The following is a 27283-nucleotide window of genomic DNA, read 5'->3' as shown; positions in this document are numbered from 1 at the left end:
AGTAGTCCTGATAGTTTTGAAGACTTAACGATGGCACATTAATCATCAGTATTGTAAAGTGAAAAATAGCATGCTGGTGGGCAATTAAAAGATGGTGCTTTGGGTTGTATTACTTCCCAGTGATAGAGGGAATCAATTCTTTACTTAATCCTTAGTACTGAAAAAAATGTAAGTGGAAAAAGTTATAACCACATTCCTTCCAAGGTATGCTATACTTAGACTGAGCTCCTGGAGCACACTCAGGGATAATCCAAGATTCCAGATTCCTGGTTAGAAACACTGTAGAAATGATAGAGATGTTCAACTCTCAGTAACCATGTAACCAGGATTATGATACAGTGTTGGTTGGATTTAGGGATCCTGCAAATGAGTTAGAAAGTACATTTGCAGATAAAAGATGATGGACGCCAAAAAGCAAATTGAAGAAAAGGATCAACGCAGAGAGAAGAAAAGGGGAAATGGACCTATAATGATTTCTGAGACACTGGTGTTTGCAGTGCACTTTCATGCACGTGTATGCCTATATTGTATTTGTGTGTGTGTGTATATGCATGCAATCCACTGAAAATTTCTAAAGTTGCAGCTGACATTTGAGATTTCCAAATAAAAATAAAGCTTATGAATGATTTCAGACACTGAACAGTTAAAGTTGCCAACTGTTGTACTAAAAATTTGTGAAGGAAGGAATACTTTTCAGGTGTCAGTTGTGGGGTTTTGTTTGTTTGTTTTGGGATTGTTGGGTTTTTTCCTTCTGTTTCCATACCTGGGCTGTTTGTGGAAAATCAATACAAAGCATATGTATAAAACTACAAAGAACTATTAACCAGTGGGTGGTAAGACACAGTGGTTTTGGATGTCCATCTATTAAGTCTGGCAGATGAAAGGATGGGAGAGCAGCAGCCATGAGCGGAATCCGGAAGCACACAGGGGTCTAGAAGCAAATGTAAATAGAAAGATGATTGTAACAAGGAAAAGATCGTCATGCATGTATGTGTAAGAGATCCTCCTTTAAGCCCATTCTGCATGTGGTATGGATTTGATAATGCCTTAGAGGTGTATATATGTAGCCCAACTCATGTTTTTAGATTTGAAAGTTTCTGATACAGTTTTGGATATCAGACAAAACAACATCAGATGTGTACAGGTTTTCATATTTTCTTGTCTTTGAAAATTTTTGTGACATTAAGAGTAATTTGTGAGAACTCTTTGAGAAGCCTAAAGCTAAATTAAATTGTTTTTTCCACCCTCTATCCTTTTCTTTTTCTCCAGGATCCCGTCTCCGCCAGGAGGACTTTCCACCACGGATTGTTGAGCATCCTTCAGATGTGATAGTCTCTAAAGGAGAGCCAACAACTCTGAACTGTAAAGCTGAAGGACGGCCAACTCCTACTATTGAGTGGTACAAGGATGGAGAGCGAGTGGAAACGGACAAGGATGATCCGCGTTCCCACCGCATGCTGCTGCCCAGCGGATCTTTATTTTTCTTACGTATTGTGCATGGACGCAGGAGTAAACCTGATGAAGGAAGTTATGTTTGTGTAGCAAGGAACTATCTTGGAGAAGCTGTGAGCCGCAATGCATCTTTGGAAGTGGCATGTGAGTAGTTTTATACGATTAGCACTGTGTAAAACTTATAGTTGCTTTTATGCTGTCATCCAGCACTTGCACACAGTCAGCAGTCTGGGAGATAACAAATGTAGATAAGTATGGCATTTTGTCATTAGCTATAGCTATTAGTCAAGGCATTTTTACATGCGTTTATACAGTAGCAGTGACCATACAGAATACATGATTTATACTGAAGCAAGGTTCTAGCCAATGTATAATCATGACTGGCACAAACATGGACAAAGGCTAATCTTGCTCTGAAGAATAATCTAATTTTTAAATTATGATTACAGTTGGTTATACTTCAGCTAATGTGGAAAAATACCTATCATTTTATATAAGGTGCACTGTCTGTTTCTCTTTATCAAGTCATCTGTTACCTCAACAGAAACAGACAGCTTCTTGGTGACTCATGTTCTGTACTGCTGGAAGCTTCAATATATGCTCCTCTGTCATAAACTTGATACAGGCCTCATTCATTATGTGAATGGCAAGTGAAATTGTTGGCCATTTCTCATATCATCCAGAGCAGTCTTATTCTTTATTGATTCTCTTTGTCTTAACAGAGAAATCGTCATGGCTCTTTCAGAGACCACCCAGCATGCATGATCTGCTTCCAGCAGAGTTAGCAGAGACATTCATTATATTCATGTAGCAAAGAAGCTCATGATACAGAAAATACAATGTGTTGCCTATTATTTTTTGCTGCTTATTTATATGGGTTGAATAAACACTAATCTTTTTATTCAGAGCATCAACTAAGGGTAGCTGTGTATCTTCACATAGAAGTGTATTTTAGTAGTTTATGAATCCTTTCCTCTTGCTGGAGTTTTTCCCACACAGTTCTTCATCTGGCAGTAGTTTCACTAAAATGTGTTTGACTGGAGTAGGGCTTTAGCAGAAACTTGTATTGCTTAGTTGACAAATAATGGATTTAAGTACACATTAGAATTTATGTTGGTTTAAAGGGGAAAAAAAGTACAGAAGATGAATCTTTTATTCCTGATGCAGTTTGCAGACTTTTATAACTAATGTGATGTGATCATGAGGATTCGGTCTTCTGAGAAATTGCAGAAAATACCATTTTTGAAATATTTAGATGGTAGTATAAGCCAAGTAGAACACACTTGTTCACTGTCTTTCACTTGTCATAACCTAGATTCAGAAGTGTTTCAAACAAAAAATGAAAACAGTTTTGGCACACATTCAAGGCATGAGTAAATGTAGCTATCGATAAAGGCATCACTGAATGTTATTCAGTTTTGGTAGGTATTTAGGAATCGAGAAGACAACCAATTTAAGGAAGGCTGAAAGCTGGGTGAGTATGACTCTAGATAAATTTACTGGATTATTTCTGTCTTTGTACATGGGGTTTTTAAACTGTCTGTTGAGAAAATCCTGTGAGAGAGACATAAACACTTTGAAATCTTTATTGTAATCCTGTTGAAATTCAGACATCTCCTGTTGAAGTTCAGAAGATTGTTCAAGTTATACCTTGAGTCATCAAATTAATGTGACTGATCATTTTGAAATTTAAATGTACTCTATATTTCATCAGTTTTCACTGATCCCTACTTCCTTGACTGCTGAGAGACTCTTGTTTCAATATCCCCAGTCTCTGGAGTTACTGTTTTAACCACCGTAGCTGGTGACAGGTCATGCATGAATTGTATGTGAGATAGTAGAAGACTTTAAAAATAATAAAACCATGTTACATTGTCAGAGGTATTTTAGAGCAGGATCATAGAACACGAAACCTGAGATCTGAAACCATAGCCAAAGTTTTTGCAATAGCAACGTGCACCTGACACTGTTTTCATAGCTTTGAAATTTAACTGACTGAATTCCCTAATTAAATGACTGCCTAAATCAGGCAGTCCTGTTCCACTTCAACAGTGCTTTGTCTTTCCTTGAGCCCTACCGTGGCTGTGATTACAGGAAGGTCTTCATCAAAGAAAAAATACATCAATAATATGTACATTGCTTGTTTACCTAATTTTAGAGATTCTGCTGGTTTTATGTTCACTGGTTTTAAAAGCACATGGTAGTGCTTAATGTGTATCAAAGGCATCCTTTGGAGGATGATAGCAGAACTAACTGGTTTCCCTTGGTTTTGAGACACTTTTTAAAAAATTATTTTTGGTTCTAAATCAAGTTTTCAAGTGACTTTCAGAGAAGTTATTTTAAGGCTTTTAACTGTTTTTCTAAGGTCAGCATTTCTGGACTGAAAAAGATGGGCAAGTCTGTTGTAGTCCATTTGCACGCTAGGGAAATGAGTTGTTGCTGACAGCCTGTTGTCAGCAGTGAGTCCTCATTCACCTGTTCTCAACTGCTGTGGAAAACTGTTGAGTCGCCTGGATACTGCAGCCCTGTCCACGGGAGCTGGGACAGCCTCGTGTGATTGGGTCTTACTTCTGCTATCTGAAATGGTGTTGAAAACTGCTCTTTCTGCACTAAGCCAAACTGTTTTCATCACCAGAAAAAGGACAGTTATCCTTTGCTGACAGCAGGGTTTTGGATTATTATCTGACTGTAGGTGGCCTCAAATTGTGCCGTTAGAGACAAACTGCTGCTTTTTACAGGTTTAAAATGCTTGAGTCTGCTGTTTTAGTGAAGGAATCAGTAACTGGTTTACTTTGCTTATTAAATTGTTAGTTGCCAATAATGTGCACTTGCAACTTTTGAATGATTTATGAAGAAATATTTATTGGTTTTATGTATCTGTTAAGTGTGTTCATGCTTATGCATTCAGATGATAAACAGGTTAATTGTGGTTCATTCTCTTCTATTTCCTTCCCCCCCCCCCCCCCAGCCTTCCTTCATGGGTACCTGCCACAAAAACAGTGGGATTGAAAATCTTCTGATATATCCATATTTATGTGTAAAGACAGAAGAAAAACTCCTAAGTGAAATTCAGTTGGGGCATAGAGTAATTCAGAGCATAGTGTGGCCCATCTTGAATGCAATCGTTTTGCCGCTTGGGTTTTTTTTTTTGAGTGATTTTTTGCAGGTTGCTGAAGTCCCTAAGCTCCTTTTGATCAAGCAGCAGTTAACACCTTTCCCAAACATGACGAAGTTAGGTACCAGCCCACCTAAAGCATTTAAGTATGCTTTTAAATCCATGCCTATTCAGACCATGTGCCTACAATCAAGGGCAGATATTTTTGTGTGATGCATGTCTTCAGAAAAATTTCTCTGTGCCAGTGAAACTATGAAGAACTGTGATTTGGGATGTTACTTTAAAAACATAATTAACATACAGAATGTGCTTTTATAATTTTTTTGCTTTTAGTTTGGAAAGTCTTTATTCCAGAAGACATTTAGGAAGAAATTGGAGTTTGTATTTGAAGGCACAGTTTAGGATTGATATCACTTGTTCTATTTCATTCTTTTAATGCATTAATCCATGGTGTGCTTTGTATGGGTTACTTTTTTCAGTAGGAGCTTCCTCAGAAGGGAAAAATAATGCTAATGCTAGCAGCAAAACCATTCTTCCACTGTGTATGTGAAAAATTCTGATATAGTATTTGTATGTTTTATGGTTAAATCATTAAAAATAAATGTTCTAGTCCTAAAACTATAGAGATTGGTATTCAAAAGAATAAAATGTCTTTCTTTTGATTTTGTGTATTACAATTTTTTTGTTGAAATTGAACAAGGGTTGACATTGTTAGAAATATGTGGATGCTCAGATTTTCTTGGGAGGATCTTAGAAAGGGAAGCAGGCTTGAAATAGTTGGCTCTTTCATATTTGAAAGCCAGAAGTTTTAAAATAAAAGCACAGTTTTTCACAACGTACGAATTGACATGATTGAACCTCTGTGGTGCAGTTTTCCAGTGGGAATATCAGGAGACACATTTGCAATAGCGACTGTAGCTAGGATTTCAGTTGCAAGCACTGGGGCGCCACATGTAAGCAAGAGAAAGAGCATGAGGGTCCTTGCACTGGCTTGGGCTGCCTCTGATCTAGCCTGAGTCAGTGGCAGCCCCCAGAGATAGCAGCTGTAGCCCCAGGTGTTAAATATGTGACAGCAGCTTGATCTATCGACCACTGTAAGAGGGGGCTTTGGCCTAAATGAAAATTCATGAAAAATTGATGAAGTCCCCAGATTATTTTTTTTCCCTTTTCCTTTTCCAGTGCTGTGCCAACGCAGTGAGGAGAGATTAAATGAGGTGTTGAACGCTTTAGTGGCAAGGAGGTTGTGGTTCAAAGGTCAGGGGTCAAGGGAGGGGAAAAAAGACCAATTTTCTACCTTACTTTCCTTTAAAAGAAAACATGAGGCTTTTCAGATTAGCTGGGATTTGTTGCTATTTTAGTATAAGAATAAAGCTCAGGAATATTCACAAATAAGATTCTTTTCTGCATGGATTGGCAAAGGGTAGGAGTGTGTGGGTTGGTGCTAATAGAAAACAGTGGAAGACTTTGAGTCATAATTCAGTTGGAGAACCAGAAATAGATTGAATTTTGTAATGGCAGTATAAATTTGAGCTTCCATCTTTCTGAGTCCATGCTTGAACTGAAGTGATTTGGAGAAAGAAGAGGTCTTGCATTATTTATATGTCACAGATTGCTTGAATAGCAGGCTTTGGAACACTCTCCAAACATAATGATCCTGTTTATGTTGGATCCCAAACTGAATTATGTGTTTATCTGCAACAAGAGAGGTTATAGTAGTACTGAGTTTAGTGTGAAGAGTCACAGGTGTATTCCAAAGCAAGCATAAGCCAGATCTTAAACAGAGGAGACAGTAATTTTACAAATAAGACAGGTGTGTTTTAATATTTAGTGAATAAAGGCTGATAGGTATAAAATATATGCTATGCAATCATCTCTGTATCATAATACTAAAGACTGTTTGCTGGAGCATGTGCAAAAAAGGCTGTTATAAGTTCATAATAATGGAGCTAATTTCATTTTAGATATTCAGGGTAAAAACCACCTATAAAATAGGATTAAAAAAAGAGCACAATGTATGTGACTGTAAAATGGGTGGATTAATTTTTTCATCTAGTTTCTGTTCAACACATGACTTAAATATAAAAATCATTATTAATTCTGTTACTAATAATTTCATAGTCTGATTTGCTTTGGGGCTACTTTCGCATGTGGAAAGTACCTCCTGTTCATTTACTTATACCCCTCTTGCCCTCATCCTTCTAAACAGAGTGTGAAAAGCTTCCTGTCTGAGATGGCAGTCTCTTGCTCTCATCAAGACAGAAGTACTTATTATAGAAATTGAAATGCTGGAAACTGGTCCTGTGGATGAGCCGTATCAGGACATTGAAAAGCATCATGCTTTTTCTTACTCTACATTTCTCTAAGAAGAAATATAACAAACCATGGCTATTACCACAGCACACAATGAAAATAAAGTTCCCCTCGTAGAAGAAAATAAATAAAATTGTATCTGATTAGATATCAGGGAAAAGACAGATTTCATAAGATGGGGGGGAACACTTCAAACCTTCTGTGAACTTCTGAAGTTTGCAATAAGCAGTTTCTGTGGATTAGGATGAACCCATTGGGAATACTACTGTTAGAAAGCATTACATAATACAGTACTTCTGTATAGGGCATAATTTAATTCTTACAGTCACTATTAGAAATTAAAGAGGTTAATAAATACCAATGAGTGAAGCCATATCAAATAAATCAAGACCTGACTGATGTCTTATCTCAAAGTTTCCTTTTGAGCCAAAAAAATAGTTCTGATTATTTACTTCATTGGTTTTGCTTTTAGCTGAGTATGTGTTTCTACTGCTTCTGAATTCACCTGGGATAAGGAACCTAGATATTTGAGAGGGTGTGATTTTTTTTTTTTTTTTTTTTTTTGTACCAGTAACCAGAGTGAACTAGAATTTTTATGATAGAGATGCTCTTCATCAGGATAATCTAAACTGTATCTCTTGTCATTAACGTATTTCTCACAAGCTGTTTAAGACACTGCTTCAGCATTGATGCCTTCAACGTGGATAAAAAACAGTACTTCCCATCATCATCTAGTAGGATTTAGACAGATGACTGCATCTTTACACCTTCATTTCTTATCGTTTGAGCTCCACCTGGACATGCAGATTTAAGTGTTTAGTTCAAAGCTAAAATTGCTAATGACTCCTCACATTTAAGAGCTATGACACTGATGGTAGATCCAAAGATATTTAACATGGTTTCCGTCATAATATCAAGCTGTACAGTGCCTGTAGTTTTCTCCAGACCTTGTTCTTGTTCTCCGTTTTCTTTTTCTTGCTTTTTTCATACTGTGGTCATCTTCTATTTTTTTGGTAAGTGTTCACAGCACAGTGAGCTCTAAAGAAAGATATGCAGGTTCACACAAAACAAGCAGGCTTGGGTACCGGAAGAGTGTTCGTTGTGAGCACTTAATCTCAGCTGGTTATGTATCCTGGGAAGGGTACACCAGCCCAGTGAAAAGTTTCCTTAACAGCTGGAAGTTGATTCTATTATGTGAAATAATTCCTCCAGAACAGGTTAGTATGTTTTCGCAATGTGTTCTCCTGAACTGTGTGGTTATGGAGCTAGTTTCATCTCCAGAGTTCCTGTTGTATAAATTTCTCACATCTGGAAATGGTTAGAGAAGCTTTCTGTAGTATCTCTGATTTATTCCTTGAATTCTTCTGCCCAGGATATACCCTTCTTCCCCACCTAAAAGAGAACTTTCCGTGTTTCATTTTTAGAAGCTACTTGCAGTGCACTGTTACCTGATTCTGCTTCTAATAATTCCTTGCGTCTTTTCTCATTTGATTTTTATTTGCTTTCTTTTTCCCCTTGCCTTTAATTTTATTTTACCTTTTAAAATCAAGTCCTGCTGTTTATATATCTTTGAATGCTCTACCTGATAAAATGTTGACAGCTAAGGAACTACTAATGACTTTACAGAAACCTTGAAAGAGATCAGCTATTGGCTGATCTGTTAGTGTATGCGTCATCATGTACTGATTTTTTTGGTTGACATTTCTCTGACTTTTAGTTCATCTGGGAAATGAAGGAGAACAAGATAACATTTTTACAACTCTGTTCCCTTTGCTCAGGAGTCTATACGTACTATTTGAATGTTAATTGAAATATTAACTATTGTTGGCATATGCTTCAGACATGTTGTACTATTCTGCAATGTCAGATAGGCTTAAAAAAAAGTACTCATTTTGGAGCAGTACTTCAGACCATTCCTTTGCAAATGTTGCATGATCTCAGTTCTAATTAAGTTTATTACTATGATAATTAACAGTAATTATTAGGTTGAGATTGGATGTTATATATGCACATATATATGTATGTATATAGTTTTTTATTCTGTTAATCGTTATACTTGTTTGAGGACACCAGAACTTTATCCCTTTTCCTTTTATTTTTTTTCTGTCTTTGTTCAGATATGATCTTTCCCCCGTTCCTGTTCTTAGAGGACTAAAATTTAATCATGTCTTTGGTGATACTTCCACTTCGAATGCTCCCACAGATGTTATATTTTGAATAAGTTTTTAATATTTGGAATTTATGTGGGAAATTAAATGGTGGTTTTGTTCCACTCTTCTTGCTTGAATTTTTCAAGTGACAGTGATGTGAGTGTATAATGATACGTTAGAAATTGCTTCATCATGTTAGAGGAAGAAGGCGTACACAGTCACTTTCTGCTGTCTCATAGATCTCTACAAAGGGATGTTAGAGATGTAAAGAACTCGGAGCCCTGGATCACCAAGTCCAAATTACAAATACAGCTGTATTTTGTAATTCCATTCAGAAACATTTCAAGCTGCACTTTGAAAAGCAGTTTGATTGCTTTCCCCTTCATCCCCAAGCTCACTCCGTTCCCTGTTTCTGTTGGAAGCCTCTCTTGGAACTTATGTCTTCCAATGATGAGAAAAATAATTCTAATGGTTCCAATGTAAACATAAACATGCTTTATTTATGCTTGTTCTTGTGATCTGATTTTCCTTTAGTTGTTTTCTTTCCTTTGTATTTATAGATCACAGTGGTATCAATTCTCATCTCTGCTATTGCGAAGTTAAACAAGAAAAGCTTACATGTTCTCTTGGAAAATATGTGCTTGATTCTAGTAGTCATTCTTCATCTCTTCTAGTCTTCATACATTTTCTGAGACATGGGTGGGTAGACTGCATATAATATTTCATGGCTTGCATGCTGTGCATTATGAACTAATTTTAATAACTACCTTCACTGTTCCCTTATCTGTCGGTCCTGTTTAACTTTTTTTAAGCATTTGGTAGCTCATAATCATTCTATAGTAACCTGATGCAGATCTTTCTCTTCCTCTGTAATTTGTAACAGATGAGCTTCTACTTTACTGTAAACTTCCCTGTGATCAGTTCAGAAGCATATGACCTTGCACTTTCTATTATTCCACTTCTACAGCCTACAATATCATCCAGTTCTTCCTGTTTAATGTGATCCTTCTGTTGGGTCCTGATGGGCTTATTGCCTAATCTTGTATGCCAAAGTAGAAGGTGGCCTTGACGTTCAAAACTGGCAATTTCATAATCCACCTTCATCTTGCTGGAGGACTTTGCTTCTTATTAATTGGACTTGAACCTGCCTCTTGCCCACCCCTTATGCAAAATCATTTGATGAAATAAATGGGAAAGAAACAAGTTTCTGTCAGCCTGTGAACACAGTACTAACTCAGCAAGGTTGAGCCATGTGAACATTGCTTGTGGGAAGGAAATAGTTTCACTGACTATCATTCTGCTTCTGTTACAATCTCAAAACAGCAGTCCGTGGATGAGAATCTGAGGAAAAATATCCTCAGTTTAAGTGGATAAGGGGAGGAGCAATCTTGGAAAAGAATTTACATCGGTTAACCTTTTGAATTATTTTTTAGATCATAATGTATGCAAAAAGTTCCCCATCTGTTGTGTATGTGCACGCACACAAGTATAATTTAGTATAAGAACATAGGTGTGGAAAAAGAATAAAAGAATTCATTGCAACCCTCTGACTTCAACTTTTGGAATTAATTATTCAGTGCTATACGTAGTGCACTTGGTGACTGACAGTATTATAAAGCCCTAAAACTGACTTAATAGGATGATCACCTTCTATTTTAGCAGAGATGGATATTAAATAGAACTTTTAGGTGTAGTTTGAATGTGGACATTCCTGTGTTTTGTCCAGAAGAGGACTGCTCAGGTAGTTATAGAAAATTTCTTATTTTTTATTTTATATGGAAGAAAGAAATTACTAGTGATGAAAGAAATTAAAGAAATCAGAGTCCTCAGGACAGCTTTCCAATTTATTTCCATGATAGATGTAAATTCTTCACAGGTTTTACATGCACATGTAGCCTTTGGAATATGCAGATTATCAGCTGTTAGTATGAAGAGACATTTTGGTTGCAATATGATCACACATTGATTTTGAGAAAAATACATTTTTATTGTTATTTTTGAAAGCTGGGACTATGATCTCAGTTTTCAGGAGACCTTTCCTCTTTTAATCAGAGGCAGTGGCATAATGCCCTACTGGGTCACACCAGCTGGTCCATCTAGCACAATTGTCTATCTTGGATAGTGACAGACACTGTTCAGGAGAACACATGAGCTTAGAAACTTTCTGGCTCATTCCCCTCATGGATTCTGGGGAAGTACAATTGTTTTTCTTAGTTAGAATCCAAAAAAAGGCACAGGTAGTGGAAAACCTGTAGTATTTGAAAGCATCTGGTATGGGTGAAACGCTGTCACCTTAGTCATTGAGATATTTATTACCTTTACTGCAAGATTGTCTTTATGAAAAAGATGTGTACATAGAGTTAAGAGTTTTCTTTCTTTCTCTGCACTTTGCTTTTCTCTTGAAGTATAGAATATTTAGAATGTTTTTAAATTAAGTTGATAACAAAGCCCATATGAGAGCACAGTTTGGGTATAAATTAGAAGTTACTGAAGCAAACTGGAAAGGTAAATGGACCTTTTCAAGGTACATCAGGATGGCTTTGTCTTCTAGCAAGACCATCTGGGTTACTAAAGAGTAAATGGCAAAAAAATTTAACTTGAAATAATTTTTATAAAATATTTGCTTTTGACTTCCATCTACCTTGTTTCTAACTCTGCCTTCTTATTTTTATGTATTTCTTTTATATTTCAAATTTAGAAACAGCAACTAGAAATCATGTTTTCCTCAAGTAGTCTAATTCTTGGGTTGATTAAATTATGTTCACTCTTTGGATTGTTGAAGGGCAAGGTAAGTAGTCTGCAGTTTGGACACTCAGCTGGGAAACGTGATTTAAGCCACTCTAGATGCTAAAGATACATATGTTAGAGTCCCTATTCATTCAATTAGCATATATACAATTCTTATTCTACTGTAGAAGCAACTTAATTACCTGATTCAAACCTGTAAATTCCACTCCTAGCCTAAAAGTCAGTGGTGGCAATACTGAACATCAGTTATGTTTTCTTTGAGATTCAGAGCCATCTGTTCAAAGTCATGTATCATGTTGATTGCAAAACCATGAGCAGAAGCCAAATCTTTTGATTGGTAGTATGATATCTTAAGAATATGAGGTATATTCTTAATTTTATTTTCTTCCTTCTGCCTACTATAAAAACCACGTAACTTTCTTCATGCTTTTGTTCAGATCATGTTCCCATTTGAGCAACATCTGATTCTGAATGTTCCTGTAAATTTTGAACTTTTTAAGAGATCGTATATGTTTTATGTAAACTTTGATTCTGTCAGTCTTATTGAAAGATGTGGAAACACCCCACCCCCCAGGAGCACTTAATATAAATAAACTTTTCAGAAAGTGGACCATAGGGAAAGAAATTGCACAAATCCAAACAAAAAGGTTTCCTTTGTCTCTAAGAAATTGACATCTTACAAAAACAAAACAAAAAGCAAACCAACCAACCAAAAAAACCCCAAACCACCAAACACCACTAACACCCTCCCATAAAAAAGCAAACAAAAATAACACAACAAAAAATTGGGTGGTGGTGGTACAGTTTGATCTGCAAATTGTTGTAGAATTACTTCTTTCCCTACCAGTGTCATTAGTGTAAATGATATCTCCACTGAAGCCCATGCTTTTACATTTGTTGTGAAATTGGAAATGGGGAATTTTGGACAGAACCTTGGACTTTTTTTATCTGGATTTTCATATCAAATAATTTGGTCAGATTGTAAGGGCTTGTTTTTGCTTGCTAGAATAAAAGCTTGTCTTTGACTATTCTTTATATAATTTACTTGCTAATTTTGCTGTTCATCAAAATAGTTTGATTATTATACATACACTGTGCATATGTGCAGATCTAGCTTTATATGTCACTTTTCTCACTGTACACTTGCAAACTGAACAACTGAGAATTTGGTTTCTATCATATCAAACCACTTTCACAGTTGTTTTGTTCCAGTGCTGCAGATGTGCTTAACAATAGTTTAATAATACTAATTTTAATCTCTCTTGGAAATAATTTTACTTTTGCAGAATGGTTCATTACGAGGAATGGATGTAAAAAGTAGAAGTTAAGAGCTATGAGAAAGGAACAGTTTCGTATCAGCATTCCTATCAATGACATACGCAACTGGTGAACAAACAGGATTTATGTGCAATATATTTATTAATAACATTTATTTGCTAAAATTATGGGAATATGAACTCTCAAATTATAATGAAGTATTGGCAATGTTGTTTAGGATCTGTACAGTATACAGCTGTTTATCATATATATTTTATATATAATTTATATATATAATTATATATGTATATATGCATGAAATACATGTACACTATAAATGTATATCTTTTTAAAAGTAGGCTCTATCATTGATGCACATAAAAATTCCTTAGTAATGGACAGTGTAGAGGTTTTAGTGTCACGTGTCGCTGTCTGTGCTTCAAAGAAGCTTGTTTGTCAGGCACACTGTGCACAGTACAACTTCTGTATTAAAAGTTTGTATTTCCATCCGCTCTCACTGTATACTAGAGCTAGTCTACGACATTGTGAACTCTTTGTTCCCTTTCCATTAGCCCAATACGTATGCAAATAGTTACAGAAGAAATACTGAATTGATAATTTTTTCTGACTTTTAGTGGTCCTCTCTTCAGGCTTTATGCTTCTGCTGTGGTACCTATCAGATAGCCGTAAAAAAACTTTTTTTTTTTTTCTTTTTCTAACCATGTAGACTAAAAACAACCCTAGGAATTCAAAGGGTAGTATAAGGAAGGATCTGTACTTGTTTCCGTACTTAGCATCAACTGCAGGGAATGTGTGTACACTTGTGTCAGACATTTTTCTATCGCCTATCTCAAACTTCTCAGTTGAGGTGACCTCTGAAGTGCCTGCTACAGTGAGTGATGGAGTTATTGAGATCCAGCGACACCATGACCCTGACCCCCTCGTGGCCTTGGTTTCACTCATCCATCTTCCTAGGCCCACAGGCTGTGGTGTGCTGTGTAGAGACAGGATTAAACAAGTGTGAATAAACAAGTTCAAAGCTTTCTGTCATGGCTGCCAACACAGAACATCAGGAAAATGAGACATTAATCACCCAATGCTGGGGAGACATGTTGTTTTGCCATAGGAACACGTGGAGAAAGTACCACTTTCTATGCAATCAGTTCTTTGCGTGCCAGGAAAAGTTTGCTTAAGACTTCTATGAAGGGTGCAAGATTTGGCCTGCTATTCTTAGTTAGGAAGCTGGCAGCAGTCAGACCAGAGGTAGAATAAGTTATAGAGAAAGGTGCTGAAAACCTGCTATGGAAGCAGCACCCTTTCCTTATATTGTGTATTATTTGGGCTATGATTCATCAGAAGTGATTGGAGGGTTTTTTTCTGGTTTTAACCTAATCCATTTACAAGGAAAAACAGTCTGAGATGTATTGCCAAGATTATTCTCTTAAGGAAAATCTTAAAAGAGGAGTTTTGTACTTTATCATAAACAATTTTTTTTTGCTATAATATGATTTCAGGTTGAATCTATCTCTGTGGGTAAGATGCTGAGATAAGATACACTTTTCTGGTTGTGGCAGTGGTTTAGGTAGTATCTGTCTTCCCTTTGTCAAGACAGTCTCTTTACCCTGTGGCACTTTCTGATCAGTTGACTAGTCGGTGATTAGATACATTCATTTAGTTCAGTGGGTCAGAGCTGTTGTGGTGGGTTGAAAATTACTGATGGATTATCAGTTTCATCACCTCTGACATCCGGCCTTAGCATAGTTCATCATCTGAGAATTCATAACACATTTGCCTGAGCAATAACATGCTCAGCTACCTGTGAGATCATGGATCTAGGTACTGAGAATGTTGTGTTCAGGATTGATAGGACAGATGTCACAGAAATTAGAAGGGCATCATCTTTTTTTGTGATAAAACCAGTCATTAGTACCAACAACTATGGAGTGTGTGCTAGGGTCAGTAGCAAGCTTAGGAAGTTACAAAGCTCCTGGAGTGTTTCAAGAAATAAAAGTGCTTTTCAGAACTGGAGGAGCTTTGGCTTTAGAGGAACTGGACACTTGTGAGTCAGAAAATACGTAATAATTTTTGAAGTCTAAAACTAGTAAATTCATACTGAAACAGGTATCTTTTTAGAGACCTCTTAATTTCATTCTTGTTACACAGTAAATATTATTATTACTGACTGACAGCCTATCCAAGATTAGGGTTCTTTCTAGACTCCATTCCTGAAATTACTGTAAGCAAGCCCAGTTGGAGATGGCATACTACTGTACTTCTAGGTTACAAAAATCAGAGAATTCTTAAATTTGAATTTGTAACAAAACATTAGGATGCCTCAGAGATCTAGTGAATGAAGAGGAAGGACCATTTTAGACACCTGAGCATTGTCAAGGTTAGCAAAGTAACAGTGGCTGTCATGGTGGGAAAGTTATTCCTCAAAAAATCCAGTAAAGTTAAAGGAGTCATAACCCTTAATTCTTACAGTTTTTATAATGTGGGTTTTATTTCTGGGAGGTTAAAGAGCCTATTTATTTTCCTTTCCACTTTTTTAGGTCTTTCACATACCTAATTCCTATCCTTCTTTTAAATCATAAACAACTTCAGGATCCATCTAGTATAGCAGTTCCATAGAGACATCTTCTAATTCAAAATAGTTTACAAGTATGGTATTTGAAACCTTTAATGTCATGGGCAACCAAAGGAAAAAGATGCTTTGAGAGGAGGTAAAATGGTTGATTTTTCTTTTTTCTTTTTTTCCAGAGGATTAAACTAGAGTACAGTATTCCTAGTACTAAAATAAAAGTCAGACCCAAGCCTTACAGTTAGTGCTTGTATCAGTTAACCAATGAATGGATTTTGTTCAAGCTCCTAAATTCTTTCATGGGTTCAAAATACTGTCAGTATGAAAATAAAGCTGACTTAAAGCTTTGTAGAAATAAAATGCAGAAACAAAATTTATTCTTTTTATTCATTTTGTAATGTCCATTGTATAAAGTATTTGCTAGTATAGATCTTGATATCCTCCTTTTAGCTAATATTTCTTCTAGGTTTTGATTAGAATGGATGAGGAAATGCTATGATTTCAGTTCTTTCTTCTGCTACAGACTTCTAGGTATTATCACCCCTATTTTACAAATTTTTAGCCAAATTCTTTATCTCAAAAGAGTTTGTGAGGCTAAATATATTGCTGATGTGAAATGCTAAAATAATGCTAGTACAGTAGGTAGCTGTGAGACATTCTGCTTCTGTTGATATAAGAGCACTGTTTACCCTTTGGATATGATCAGTGTTTAACTGCATGCACAGTTTTATACACGGGTTACTCTCTTAGCCCAGAGAGACTTCATGTGCTATGGCTGCTTATTTTCTTACGTGTTTGCAAAGGTACCTTAGTTTCAACTGCCTACTTGATTTTTTTTTTTTTTTTGATAAGTGTTTTGAATATATTGAGAGGGGAAAAATGATAAGAAGGCATTAATCTAGGGGGGATTATCCCAAAGTGTGGAAGAATATACACAGTACTTCAAATGACTTTTAACCCAAGTTTGACATTTGACTTGCTTTAGAGTTGATAATATCCTTTTGAGATCTCTGACTTATAATCAACCTCATTAATTCTTGTGACTTCTCTTGTTTCTTTTTATTGACACATAAGATGTATTATTTTAGAAAATGAATTCCAGTTCTTTGTCACAATTCCCTGTTACAAAGATAAAGTAAGGTTAAACTACACATACGCTTATAATATGACAATAGTTCTGCTCTTTCACTGGGGGAAGCATGCAGGAATTATCAAGTTAGACCCTAGAATTTGCATCAATTGTTGTGATGTCAAAGCTGCCATATTAATATTCTTAGTTTTCCATTTCAGTGGTTAAGTATAATACAGATCAATCTAATGAGGTTTTAGGTACACTAAGTACTTCTTGCTTTTACAGTTGTATGGTCTTGAGTTAAAAATAAGCTTTTTAAAACACATAGTCATAACTGATAAAAACTTGTAGTTTTAAATAAAAGGGGAATTTAATCAGGAAGGAAATTAAGTACATAAGTTTTGTCTGATTTTCTAAAAACTGAACACTCTATCTTTGTATTGAGAAATAGTGTTTAAATCTTTATAAATTTATAGACTTTGTTTTGACTAAGTTTTTAGGTGGCATTAGGTGGGCCTAAGAATGAAAACTGTTGTTACAGAAGAGTACTATTTTTAACACTTTTTGGGGTAGATGATGCCCATTGATCTAATATCTAGGTGTGTTAGTATATTTTCCCACCTAAATACTGACAGGAAAAATAAGAAAGCTTCCAAGAGATGAATGCAGTGCTTAGATTCAGAGTTGCAAAACCAAATCCATCTCAAATTTATGCCAGGAGTGTGAAAATTTTTTATATTATAGTCTAACCCAAAACTTTGTTCACTACACTGTGTTTTACTAATATTACAAGCATTAAAGTATATTAAAAAAATAATTCTTGTGATCTCTTATGCTGACAGCACAATGGTCTGGTGAAATAATGTCGCAAACCATGTCTGATGGATTTAAAGTTGAATATGGGTGGCCTGTATTTCCTTTTTCCTAACTCTTCTCCACCTCACTGGTCCTCAGGCTGGTATAAGCCTGCACTGCTTACATTCTATATATGCAGCATAGACAAATGTAGACACTTCTGAGGTGGTCACCAGCCAGGAGCCACAGAAAATCGTGTACTCAGGGATGGTGTGTGGTTTTTTGGTGGTTTTTTTTTTTTTTTAATTAAATCTGAAGAGGAATCAGCAACAGAGAATCAAGCCCTGTCTCCTAAATATAAACTGTGATCAGTTTGATAAATAAACTGGCCTATCTTTCTAACTTACTAGTTTTTAAGAAATGTAACCACTCTATTTCCTTATGAATCCCTGGGGCAATGCTTTTAAACAGAAGAAATTTTAATTTTTAGACAATACATGAGTATTGATTATATTTTTAAAATATTTTTTCCTGTTTTCTTTAGAGCTTTAACAGGGTTCTACTACAGAAGATAATTATTTTGCTGCTACACATTTTTATTAGGTAATAAGATACTACTGGTTTATTTAGCCTGTTTAACATTTTTAATGACTCTCTCCTAAACTTCATTTCAATAAGAGGTAGGTGTGTAGAGATAAACCAGAAGTTATTTTGGCTCCTTATGGCATGTATGTTTGCAGACTAAAACAGCTGACTCTTCTTTGAAACGAAATAGCCTAGGAATCTTGGACTATCTTTAACAAATTTACTTTTGTGTGAAGATTTGGTTAAAGAAGACTTAGAAGAGCATGGAAGCAGGAAGGAGGATGATTTGTGCTTCTGATTTTCTATTTCTGGCTGTTTCTGACTTTTGCTTGGCATACGTGTTTGAGAGGCACTCATGGCTCCTGTCATGCCAGATCTGTGTTACTCATAGCAATATCAGGTCCTGACTTGCCTGCTGGGATGCTTAAGTATACTTAGGCATCAAATTTTAAGTTGCATACCACCGCTGGAATAGCCTAGGTTAGCAGAAGCAAAAGCAGGACAGATTAACTTGTTATGTAATGACAAAGCTCTGTTCCGTTCTTAATTCAGGTACAGCAGAGGCACATTTGCCTGTGTAATGCGCTTGTTTTAGACAATGTAAAGTGTTCAGTTATGTCTGGGAGGGGGTGCTTTGTTTTTAAAAATCTCATTTACGTATATATATATGTAGATAAAAGGTGGCCTATCAAACATTAATTCTGCTTTATTATAGTGGTGTGTAATTACATGACCACGTACATCATTTTCTGATGGACCACAGACAGAGTCAGTGCCCAAAATGGATGGTGCTTAGTTATTTTTTTTGTACCTTTCTTGTTCAACGTTTTGCTCCCACTTCAATTGCTGTGTATCGCTGAAGTCTTAAGTGAGGTGGTATTTTTTTCCTCTTTAAAGTTTTTAGCGCTTATCTTTAGTACAAGAAGTAACACTAGAAATATTTTGCAGACAGAACAAAGACAGGAGTAGCTGGTGGCTTAAGCTGTACTGGACGAATAAGCTGTGGCAAACACAGAGCTTGGGTCTTTCAGACCAACAGGAGTATTTGTCCTTCTGTGACACTTGCATGACTTATGGCTTGTCCAGGGAATGGAGGAAGTGTGCCTTGATATTATGATCATTTAATGTGTCAAGCAAGGATGGAAGTGAAACAGTGAAATTTGAACAGTTTACTAATTCTGTCACGGCTCTGACTTATTCTGTCAAATTCTTGGACTAGTGGTCTGGTCCAGAAGACAGGTCAGTAAATTTTAATTCATTTGAAAGGGGCTTTGCAACCAATTCTGGAAGACTAAAGGTCCTGTAGGAAGTAAGTAGATGGTCACCACAAAGACATAATACAAGTAGTAATAAAGTAGTTCCTTTCTGTAATAATTTACTTAGCTTAGATTTCTTTCTCTTTTTGAGCAAAAATTTTTTGTGATTGTAATGAAGAAATAAAATGTAAACTGGTGACTCCATGGCTTTCTAGCAAGTAAGCTAATGAATATTTTTTTCCTATAGCATGGAAGTATGAGCTGAAGTACTTTGTTAGACCATGGTCTTCCTGTACATGCACCTTTCACCTACCTCTCTAAGTACAAGCAGTAGTGAACTGTTATTTGTATCTGTATTTACATTTACACACACGCAGGCAGTGAACACTTAAGTTATCCATAGATCTCACCAGAGAATCGAGTGCATTGCAGAACTTCAGGAGCTCCCATTTAATAATAAGCAAAACACAAAGGAATGCATGGATATTTCTGAGCCTTCATCTTATGAAGGTTTCCGTTTTCACTTGAACTCCTGATCTTTTTCAGTCTTTGGGTAAGAAAGGGGCTTTAGCTTCAGCTTCCCTAAAATAGCTTGTTATTGAGTTTTATCTTTAACTTTTTTTTCCAAATTTCACATTTTATCCATTGTGTGTAAAGTTTGTAGAAGTTAGCTCCTTAAAACAAAAATGCAACTTAAACTGTACCTTGATTCAGGGGGTGTAAGTGTATGTGTGCCTGTGTATCTAACATGAATGCATTTGTGTTTGTGTTTAATTTAAAATGCTGAAGTATATTAATTTAAATCAGCTGCTCGGGTTATTTCCTTTTCTTAACCATAATATGTGCTGTTCGGAATTGTTAAAGTTCAGCAAAGACAATGCACAGTACTTATAATAATGAAACAAATACTTTAAAATTTTAGGAAACCAATGCCATTGGCTTTTTTTTTTTTTTGTACCTCATGAATCAAGATACAGATGTATGAAGCCACATTTATTAAGATCACTGAATATCACTTGATGCTCATCCCCTGTGTAGAGATTTGCTCCTTGGCATGGATTTCAGCAGCTCTAAAGCAAAACAAGAAAAGGCATAAAAGCCTTTGAAAACTTACTCAATGGCAAATTACTCTTTTATGAAGCCTTATCAGGGCCATAAAAGTGGCAGTATGACCACTGTGTGTAATGAAGAAACTTGGTCACATTTAGCCTAGTGGCATACCATCATTCAACCTCAGCACAGTGAGCAAAGTATTCCTTTAAAAATTTGGCTATAGTCTCTGAAGAAGAGAAATTCTGGAGACCACTGTGAAGTTGAAGTAAGGCTTCCTATTGTGTATGCAGCTTCCAGCCATTGTACACATTTGACCCCCAAATGACAAAATAAATGAAAGCTGCTCTTCAAAGTAATGCAATCAGTTCAAAAATATTGTGCTAATAAAGTTATAAATTCTAATTGAAAGATTTATGGCAATCCATTTAGTTGTTACTAGGTTATTTGTGACAGACAGATGCAGAGTAACCTGATTAGAGTCAGCATTGTGATGACTTGTAACTGCAGAGGGGAATAAAGCTTTAAACCATTGTCATAGCCCATTCTCTGAGATGCATTTGGAAGCTGATTTAAAAGAAAATATATGACTGTAAAATGTAGGTTTGCAGCTGCCTCAGATAGGTTGGCCCAAAGAAAGTGCTAAAATGACTGGCAGGTCTGTCTTTACCTAAGTTTTAATTTGTAACTCAATTTTGCAGATGGATTTAGAAGATGTTCTACTGAAACACTCTTTTCAATATAAAATTAATTTTTCCTTTCATTATTTATTTAATATCTCATGTTAGAAAAAATAGTCTTAATTTACTTAACAGAAATGCCATTAAGGAGTTTATTCTTTTGGATTTGATAAAGTTTATGAAAATATGCTACTTATATGGACATACCCTTGAAAAATGTAAAAACAGTGCTTTTATTCACATATAGCTGTATAATTTTAATTGGAGGAGCTTAGCTTTATTGGAACCAAGTGATAGTTTCACAGACGCTATAAAGAGAAGTAATCTAGCTGTTGTCTGGTACACGTTCTTAGATTTAATACCTAAAAAAGGTTGTTGTTTTCATATTTTCTTTAAGATATATATTCTTGTACTGACGCCCTTCAAATTGTTCTACAAGTGAGAATTAATTTAGTTTTGTATTTGATTTGACTTATGTATCATAAACAGGATTAATTGGTGAAAGGATACAGTTTTGTATAATCAGGAATAAAATGTATCGAGTTTTTGAATAATGCTATAATAATGTGTATTGCAAAGCGGTTCCTAGTCTTAGCTTTAGTGCACTTGGATTCTTTGGCACAATAAAGCAATAAAATCATTCAAGTTCAGGCTTATTGGCAAGTGCTGTTCTTAGCCTTTCTGATTAATACAGGTCTTTTCCTGTAATATATCGTTATATTATATTCAAAGTTATAATCAAAATAGATGTAGTAGTTACAGCTGTCAAAGGGGACCATTTTGACAGAACTGCTTTTGTATTGGGAATTAAATGATTCTTATGGCTCTAACCTTGTAGAATAGTATGCTTTACTTGCTGGCATTCATTTAATAAACTCTTTCTCTGATGCCATAGGAAGAAATACTAATTTACCAGAACATCTGAAAGCAGAGGGTGAACTGTAAATCTGGTCATTAAATTCTGTGTTTATGAAGAGTAGGGATATTTCTTTGACAAGTTGCAATACTGATTAATTTCCTGTTAGTATTGACTAGGAAGTATATAAAAATAGTACGAAATACCAAACAGGAAGAATTATAAAGTGAGTGTCTGTATTGATATATTTTTGTAAATATGTGTATGTTTGTGTGTGGTATATATGTGTTTATTATATTCCAGATTATTACTGTCATTTTAAGATTGTCTACTCTTTTTTTCTAAGATAAGACTACTTTCTGTTGTCTGTCACCTTACTGAGTTGTGATCACTTCATATGAAGAGACCATGTTTGATTCTGCCTTCAGGATGACTTCTTGTGAGTGCTGTGATGGGGAAAGCAAAGGGAGGAAACAGGGTAGAAACTTTGCCCTTTTCTAAACATCAACTTTTTAATCTCTTAATACCTCCTGCCAATGTCCTTCCTAAACTCTGGAAGGATTTTGGAACGTGTTACAGCATGCAGATACTTAGGACCAGGGACCTATATATCAGAAACTTCCCTTTTACCTTGCAATCAAAATCCACTCAAGAAATCAGTTTACAGGTGTGAATTACCAGATTCCGAGATCCTAGGCAGTTAAGTACCCTGAAGATTTCATCAGTGTTATGTGTGTTCAAGCCTGGGTGAACAAGATATATTCCCAGCAATTGTAACTTCCACTAACTTCTTTATAAGGGTGTTTGTTTGAAGCTCAGGGGCCTGGAATGGTTGAATAATTCCCCAAAGTGATGGATTAGCATACAAAGAGCAGTTGAGGTGGTCAAAGGTGCATGATAAATGTAATTCATCACATGGATATTACTGCTGTGTCTCTGGGGTTTCTAGGGGGCTAAGCATAAGCACATTTTGGAAACTGGCAGAACTTCTATTTTTAATCTGTGGTCCTTATTTTTAAATATTTCTTTAATAATAATAACAAAATTATTATGATTAACACTATGAGTATAGCTTTGTATAAAATATTAGAACTGATTTTCTACTCTCTTGGAATACTAATGTTAGCCACAAATATGGTGGTATGGGAGCAAAAGAAGACCCAGAAATTGTGATCTCTTTTCAGTTAACTTTTATTCAGCTTGAATATGACCCTAGCACAAAACTCTAAAGAGACTGTATTAAGAACTGTAATAATGAAACTTGATATTTTCCAAGGCATCTCCACTTTGGAACTTGTAGTGAAGCACAGAATTATGATAATATGGAATAAATACATAGACTCTTTAAAATTCTTTGGTCTTGGTATATTAAGAAGGCTGTTGAAATAGTTTTAAGATTAGTTAGTGAGATTGTGAGCGGATGTGCATGGACTCTGTATCATTTGCTTCACTTAAATTTTGCCCATATGCATGCATCTTGGATGGCCTGGCAACTTCACTGCATCTATAGCAGTCAAGGTGATCCTGGAAGGTGCTGGTACACAACTTCCATTAATTTCAGAAATTCTCACTTTGAAAGGTCAAACTAAGCATTTTTTTTAATGCATATTTTTCCCCAGTTTAAACATTCAAAACCCCCAGACCCAAGTTCCCTATTAGGGTTGATTAAATCTAATTCTGAATGTAATACTTAGAAGCAAGTGGTGTACTCTAAATGCAGGATAACCATGTGCTATTTTAACTGGAAGGAGAAACTCTGTTTTGCCAGTTCTCATCTTAAATGTGTATTTTCCATCTCTACTCATCTTTACTTCCTTGCTTCCTAATCTCTTAAGTAGAGTTTGTAAAGACTCATGTTTGCTTCACTGATATTGATGATTCTAAAAGTGGGAAAACATTTCTTAAATGAAAAAAGATTTGTTGCAAAGTGGACTTTGGGTCATTTTTAATTTATAGTTTCAGTATGCCACAATCTAAGTTATTCCTTGTCAATCTGAGAAGTGGCTGAGGTACTGCTGAACTGAAGATGGCTGTTCTGGAAAGTCTCAAGTGTTTGTCTCAGGTACGTGCCATTGCTGTGCTGTTTCAATCAAAACCCAGAAATGCTGCAATGGGCATAATGTGTTTGTTCACATCGCTGTCTGTCAACACTTCAGAAACCTTTTCAGTACCCTTTTTCCTACTGCTCTCCCTGATCAAAGTATGACTTGCTTACTAAGATTCTCATAAGATAATCATTTAATAGCAACTCTGAGCCAGAAGACAAAAGGAAAGATAGTTGAAGAGCTCATTGCTAATTTCTCTCCCAGCGTAATCAAATCAGTACAGCTCTCCAGTCAGGACTTATAACCCTTAATAAGTCACTCTATTCGATTAAGAGGAATTGATTTTCTTCTACTGTGGATCATAGTGATTATGACAAATATGGTATCTGCTGCTCACTTCCCTATCTTTCCTGCTAGTGTCCATTTGTTTGCAGGGTCGGCAGGTAAACGAGCCAGAGAGATGATGTGGCGTCATTAACTGCAGTTGGTGTCAGCACTCTGACAGCTGTGGAATTGAGTGGTTCCATAGATCAGAGCAGAAGCCAGTTGTGAGGGTCTTGCACAGCAATTACATACTTCTGACAACTCTACTGACAGCCTTAAATGCAGGAAATGATGGGACAGAAATTTGTAATTGCAACTAGGAGAGCAACTTACAATCGGTGGTGGTGTGGTGGCAGCATACAGGCCATAGTTTAGAGGTTAGCCAACATTAAAGCAGGTGGGAGAAGGGGAAAGGAGAGCTGTCAAGCTGGCATGTTTCAAAAGTAAAGCAACGTTGACCTTCTTTTCAATCAGAGGTTACCAGTGGAAACATTTCTTGACAAGGTTACCTATTTGTTTGCTTTCCCTAAGCTTATTGGCAGTAAAAAATGTAATTGACTTGAATTAATTTAATTTTTGGGGAGGCAGGGCGAGGGTAGAGAGGGGAATTAGGTAAATGTCAGTGCTGTTCATGGTTTGGGGAATGGTAACATAAAGGCACATAAATATTTGCTTACACATGTTTAACTCTCTGGGCTATCATGGGTGCAGTCAAAGAGCAAAACAAGACATTACATCTGTCTGGGAATTTTTCTTTCCCCATCATGGTAATAGCAGCCTATACCTGGACAACCTTTCTTCTGGATACCCTTAAGCTGTAGACAACATAGCAGGTGCAGGTGGACTCTGGGAAGAAGTGAGCCAATCACATGGTTCAGCTCTTTACTGTTTATTTTTACCTGTTAAAATTGCAGTAAAAATTAAGTAAAACATAGCAGACTTTTATGGTTTAGAATTTTTTTCTAGAAGTATTGCCTAACCCATATCTGGGCATCAACGTAAGAAGCTTTACTTTTGGAACTATTTAATTACCTTCTTGCTGAGCAAGGGAAACTAAATGGCCGTTTCAGTGCTGAATTGTATAATCTGAGTAAATTAAAGCAAAGTTTTTAAAATCGGTATGATCATGTAGTTTGACATTCTGCATAACCCAAGCCACAACTTCTGCAGTAGGATCGATAATCTGTGGTTGTAAAACATACATGCTCTTGTTTTAGGGCCTGAATTTGTTCTGTGTTATCCTGAATAAATATTGAATCCCTGTGTAGAGTTAAGAAGATTTCAGGTAAGGGGAATCACATCCTCTTTAAGCTGTTTTTAATATTGAGGTGACTCAAAGGTAAAACTACTACTTCATGAATTTTAGTTGTTCTGTTCTGGTTAGGCTTCAGTTCACGTTTCTATTTAAATTTATACAAACTAAATATTCTGCAGAGGAAAAAGTTTTGATGCCCATACCATGTGGTATTTCTGAGATGTCGTATGTCTTTAAAATACTGCAGCTGTTTAATGCAGTTGACATTTACTTTCCCTGCGTAGCTATGTGGAATGGTGGTAAAATGGGATTCAAATCGCCAGGTGCTATCTCATACTGTATAAGTAAATCTTTCAAGCACTGATTAGATGGCAGTCTGATGGTTTTGGAGTGCCTGAAATCTACAGCCTTTGGATCCAGAGACAGTTTTGAGGGAAGCAAGATGAAAAGATTAAAATTTTTCAGGTTTCAGAGCATTTTGAGAAACTTGCTTCATTAACAAAAAAAATACCTAGTTACTTCCATTTCAGTAACTTACTCCCTTCATTAACTTTATTTGCATTTTCCTAGCCCCAACTTCCAGCCATGAAATACTGAATCCTACACTGGGAATGTCACCCTAAGGAAAAAGCCTTGAAAAATTGGAACTTGCATAAATATTTGCTACCTATGCCTTCTCTTAGATAAGTCTAGCACCTTGACTTTTTAAAGTGTCACATTCTAAAATGTGATTTTCAAACTTCAAATAATTCTTATGTCCCTTTTGTGAAAACTGTAAAGTTTTTAGTGTATTTTAAAAGTGTGGACAGTAGTATTGGGCAAAATATCACAGGAATAGCCTAATCATTAGCAGTTACACACTGGGTAAACATCTTTGCTGCTATTATCTTACATCCAGAGATGATTTTAGTAATTTTTAGCTACATTGTTAAATCAAGAGCTTGTGTTCCCTTGGTTATTTCCCTTTTCCTCTAGGATATAATCTTCCATTCTGTACTTGTGGAGTTTTTTGTTTGTTCTGAAATATGATCTTAACATAAATCTTGAACTGTGCCCAGTTTACCAAGCAATGCCTATTTGTATAGATTGCTTACCACTTCATTATCCAGTAATGTGTGTTGTCTGAAAATTGGATTAGTAGTGACCTTATATTTTCTTCTCAATTACTGACAGATACTGAGTTGTTTTGAGGGTGTGAACCAATGCCAGTGTGACTCCACTAGGAACTTGCTTTTTCATTGGTGATTCCTCAGTGTCACAGCCCAAAAGGAGCCATTTAGGACAGCTTCCCTCCCCTTGGGCCCTGCAACCAAGTTCAAGATACCCTTGGACTGAATTAAGGTGAAGTGACACCTACCGACCAGTTTAACAATTTATTAATATAAAATACAAGGCAAGTGGTTAGATGCAGTAACTCAATGTCAACTACTTAACAGGATAACTAAACTGGATAAGCAAGCCCTGTGCTACACGTTTTCACTTGCATCTAGTTCCAATTCGTTAAAAAGAAAGAAAGGAAGAGAGAGAGAGAAAGAGACAGAGTAGGATATCACCACCCATGGATCCAGCGGTGTCATGTTGGTCCTCTTGATTCTCAGTGTCTTGGTGGTGGGGAGTCCACCCCTAGCTTATGATGGTACCATTTTTATACAGTCCAAGTCCGAAAATCTCCGCCCCATTCCAAGAAACTTCATGCATATGCATGGTGGGTGTGGTGTCATGTGATGGTAGGCGTGGTCTGGTTTGGCACAG

General features: G+C 36.1%; 1 protein-coding gene across 9 annotated transcripts in view; it reads left to right on the top strand.

Moving 5' to 3' along the window:
* Positions 1-27283, top strand: part of ROBO2 (roundabout guidance receptor 2) — a 474209-nt gene that overhangs the window by 49238 nt on the left and 397688 nt on the right. For all 9 annotated transcript variants that reach the window (XM_074813504.1, XM_074813479.1, XM_074813487.1 and 6 more), the window contains exon 2: positions 1270-1596. In XM_074813504.1, the coding sequence (XP_074669605.1) occupies positions 1270-1596 (327 nt within the window). The remainder of the gene's footprint in view (positions 1-1269; positions 1597-27283) is intronic.

The sequence above is a fragment of the Strix aluco genome, chromosome 2, assembly GCF_031877795.1.
Source record: "Strix aluco isolate bStrAlu1 chromosome 2, bStrAlu1.hap1, whole genome shotgun sequence".
NCBI classification, from domain to species: Eukaryota; Metazoa; Chordata; class Aves; order Strigiformes; family Strigidae; genus Strix; species Strix aluco.
This window is presented reverse-complemented; position numbering and strand designations above follow the sequence as displayed.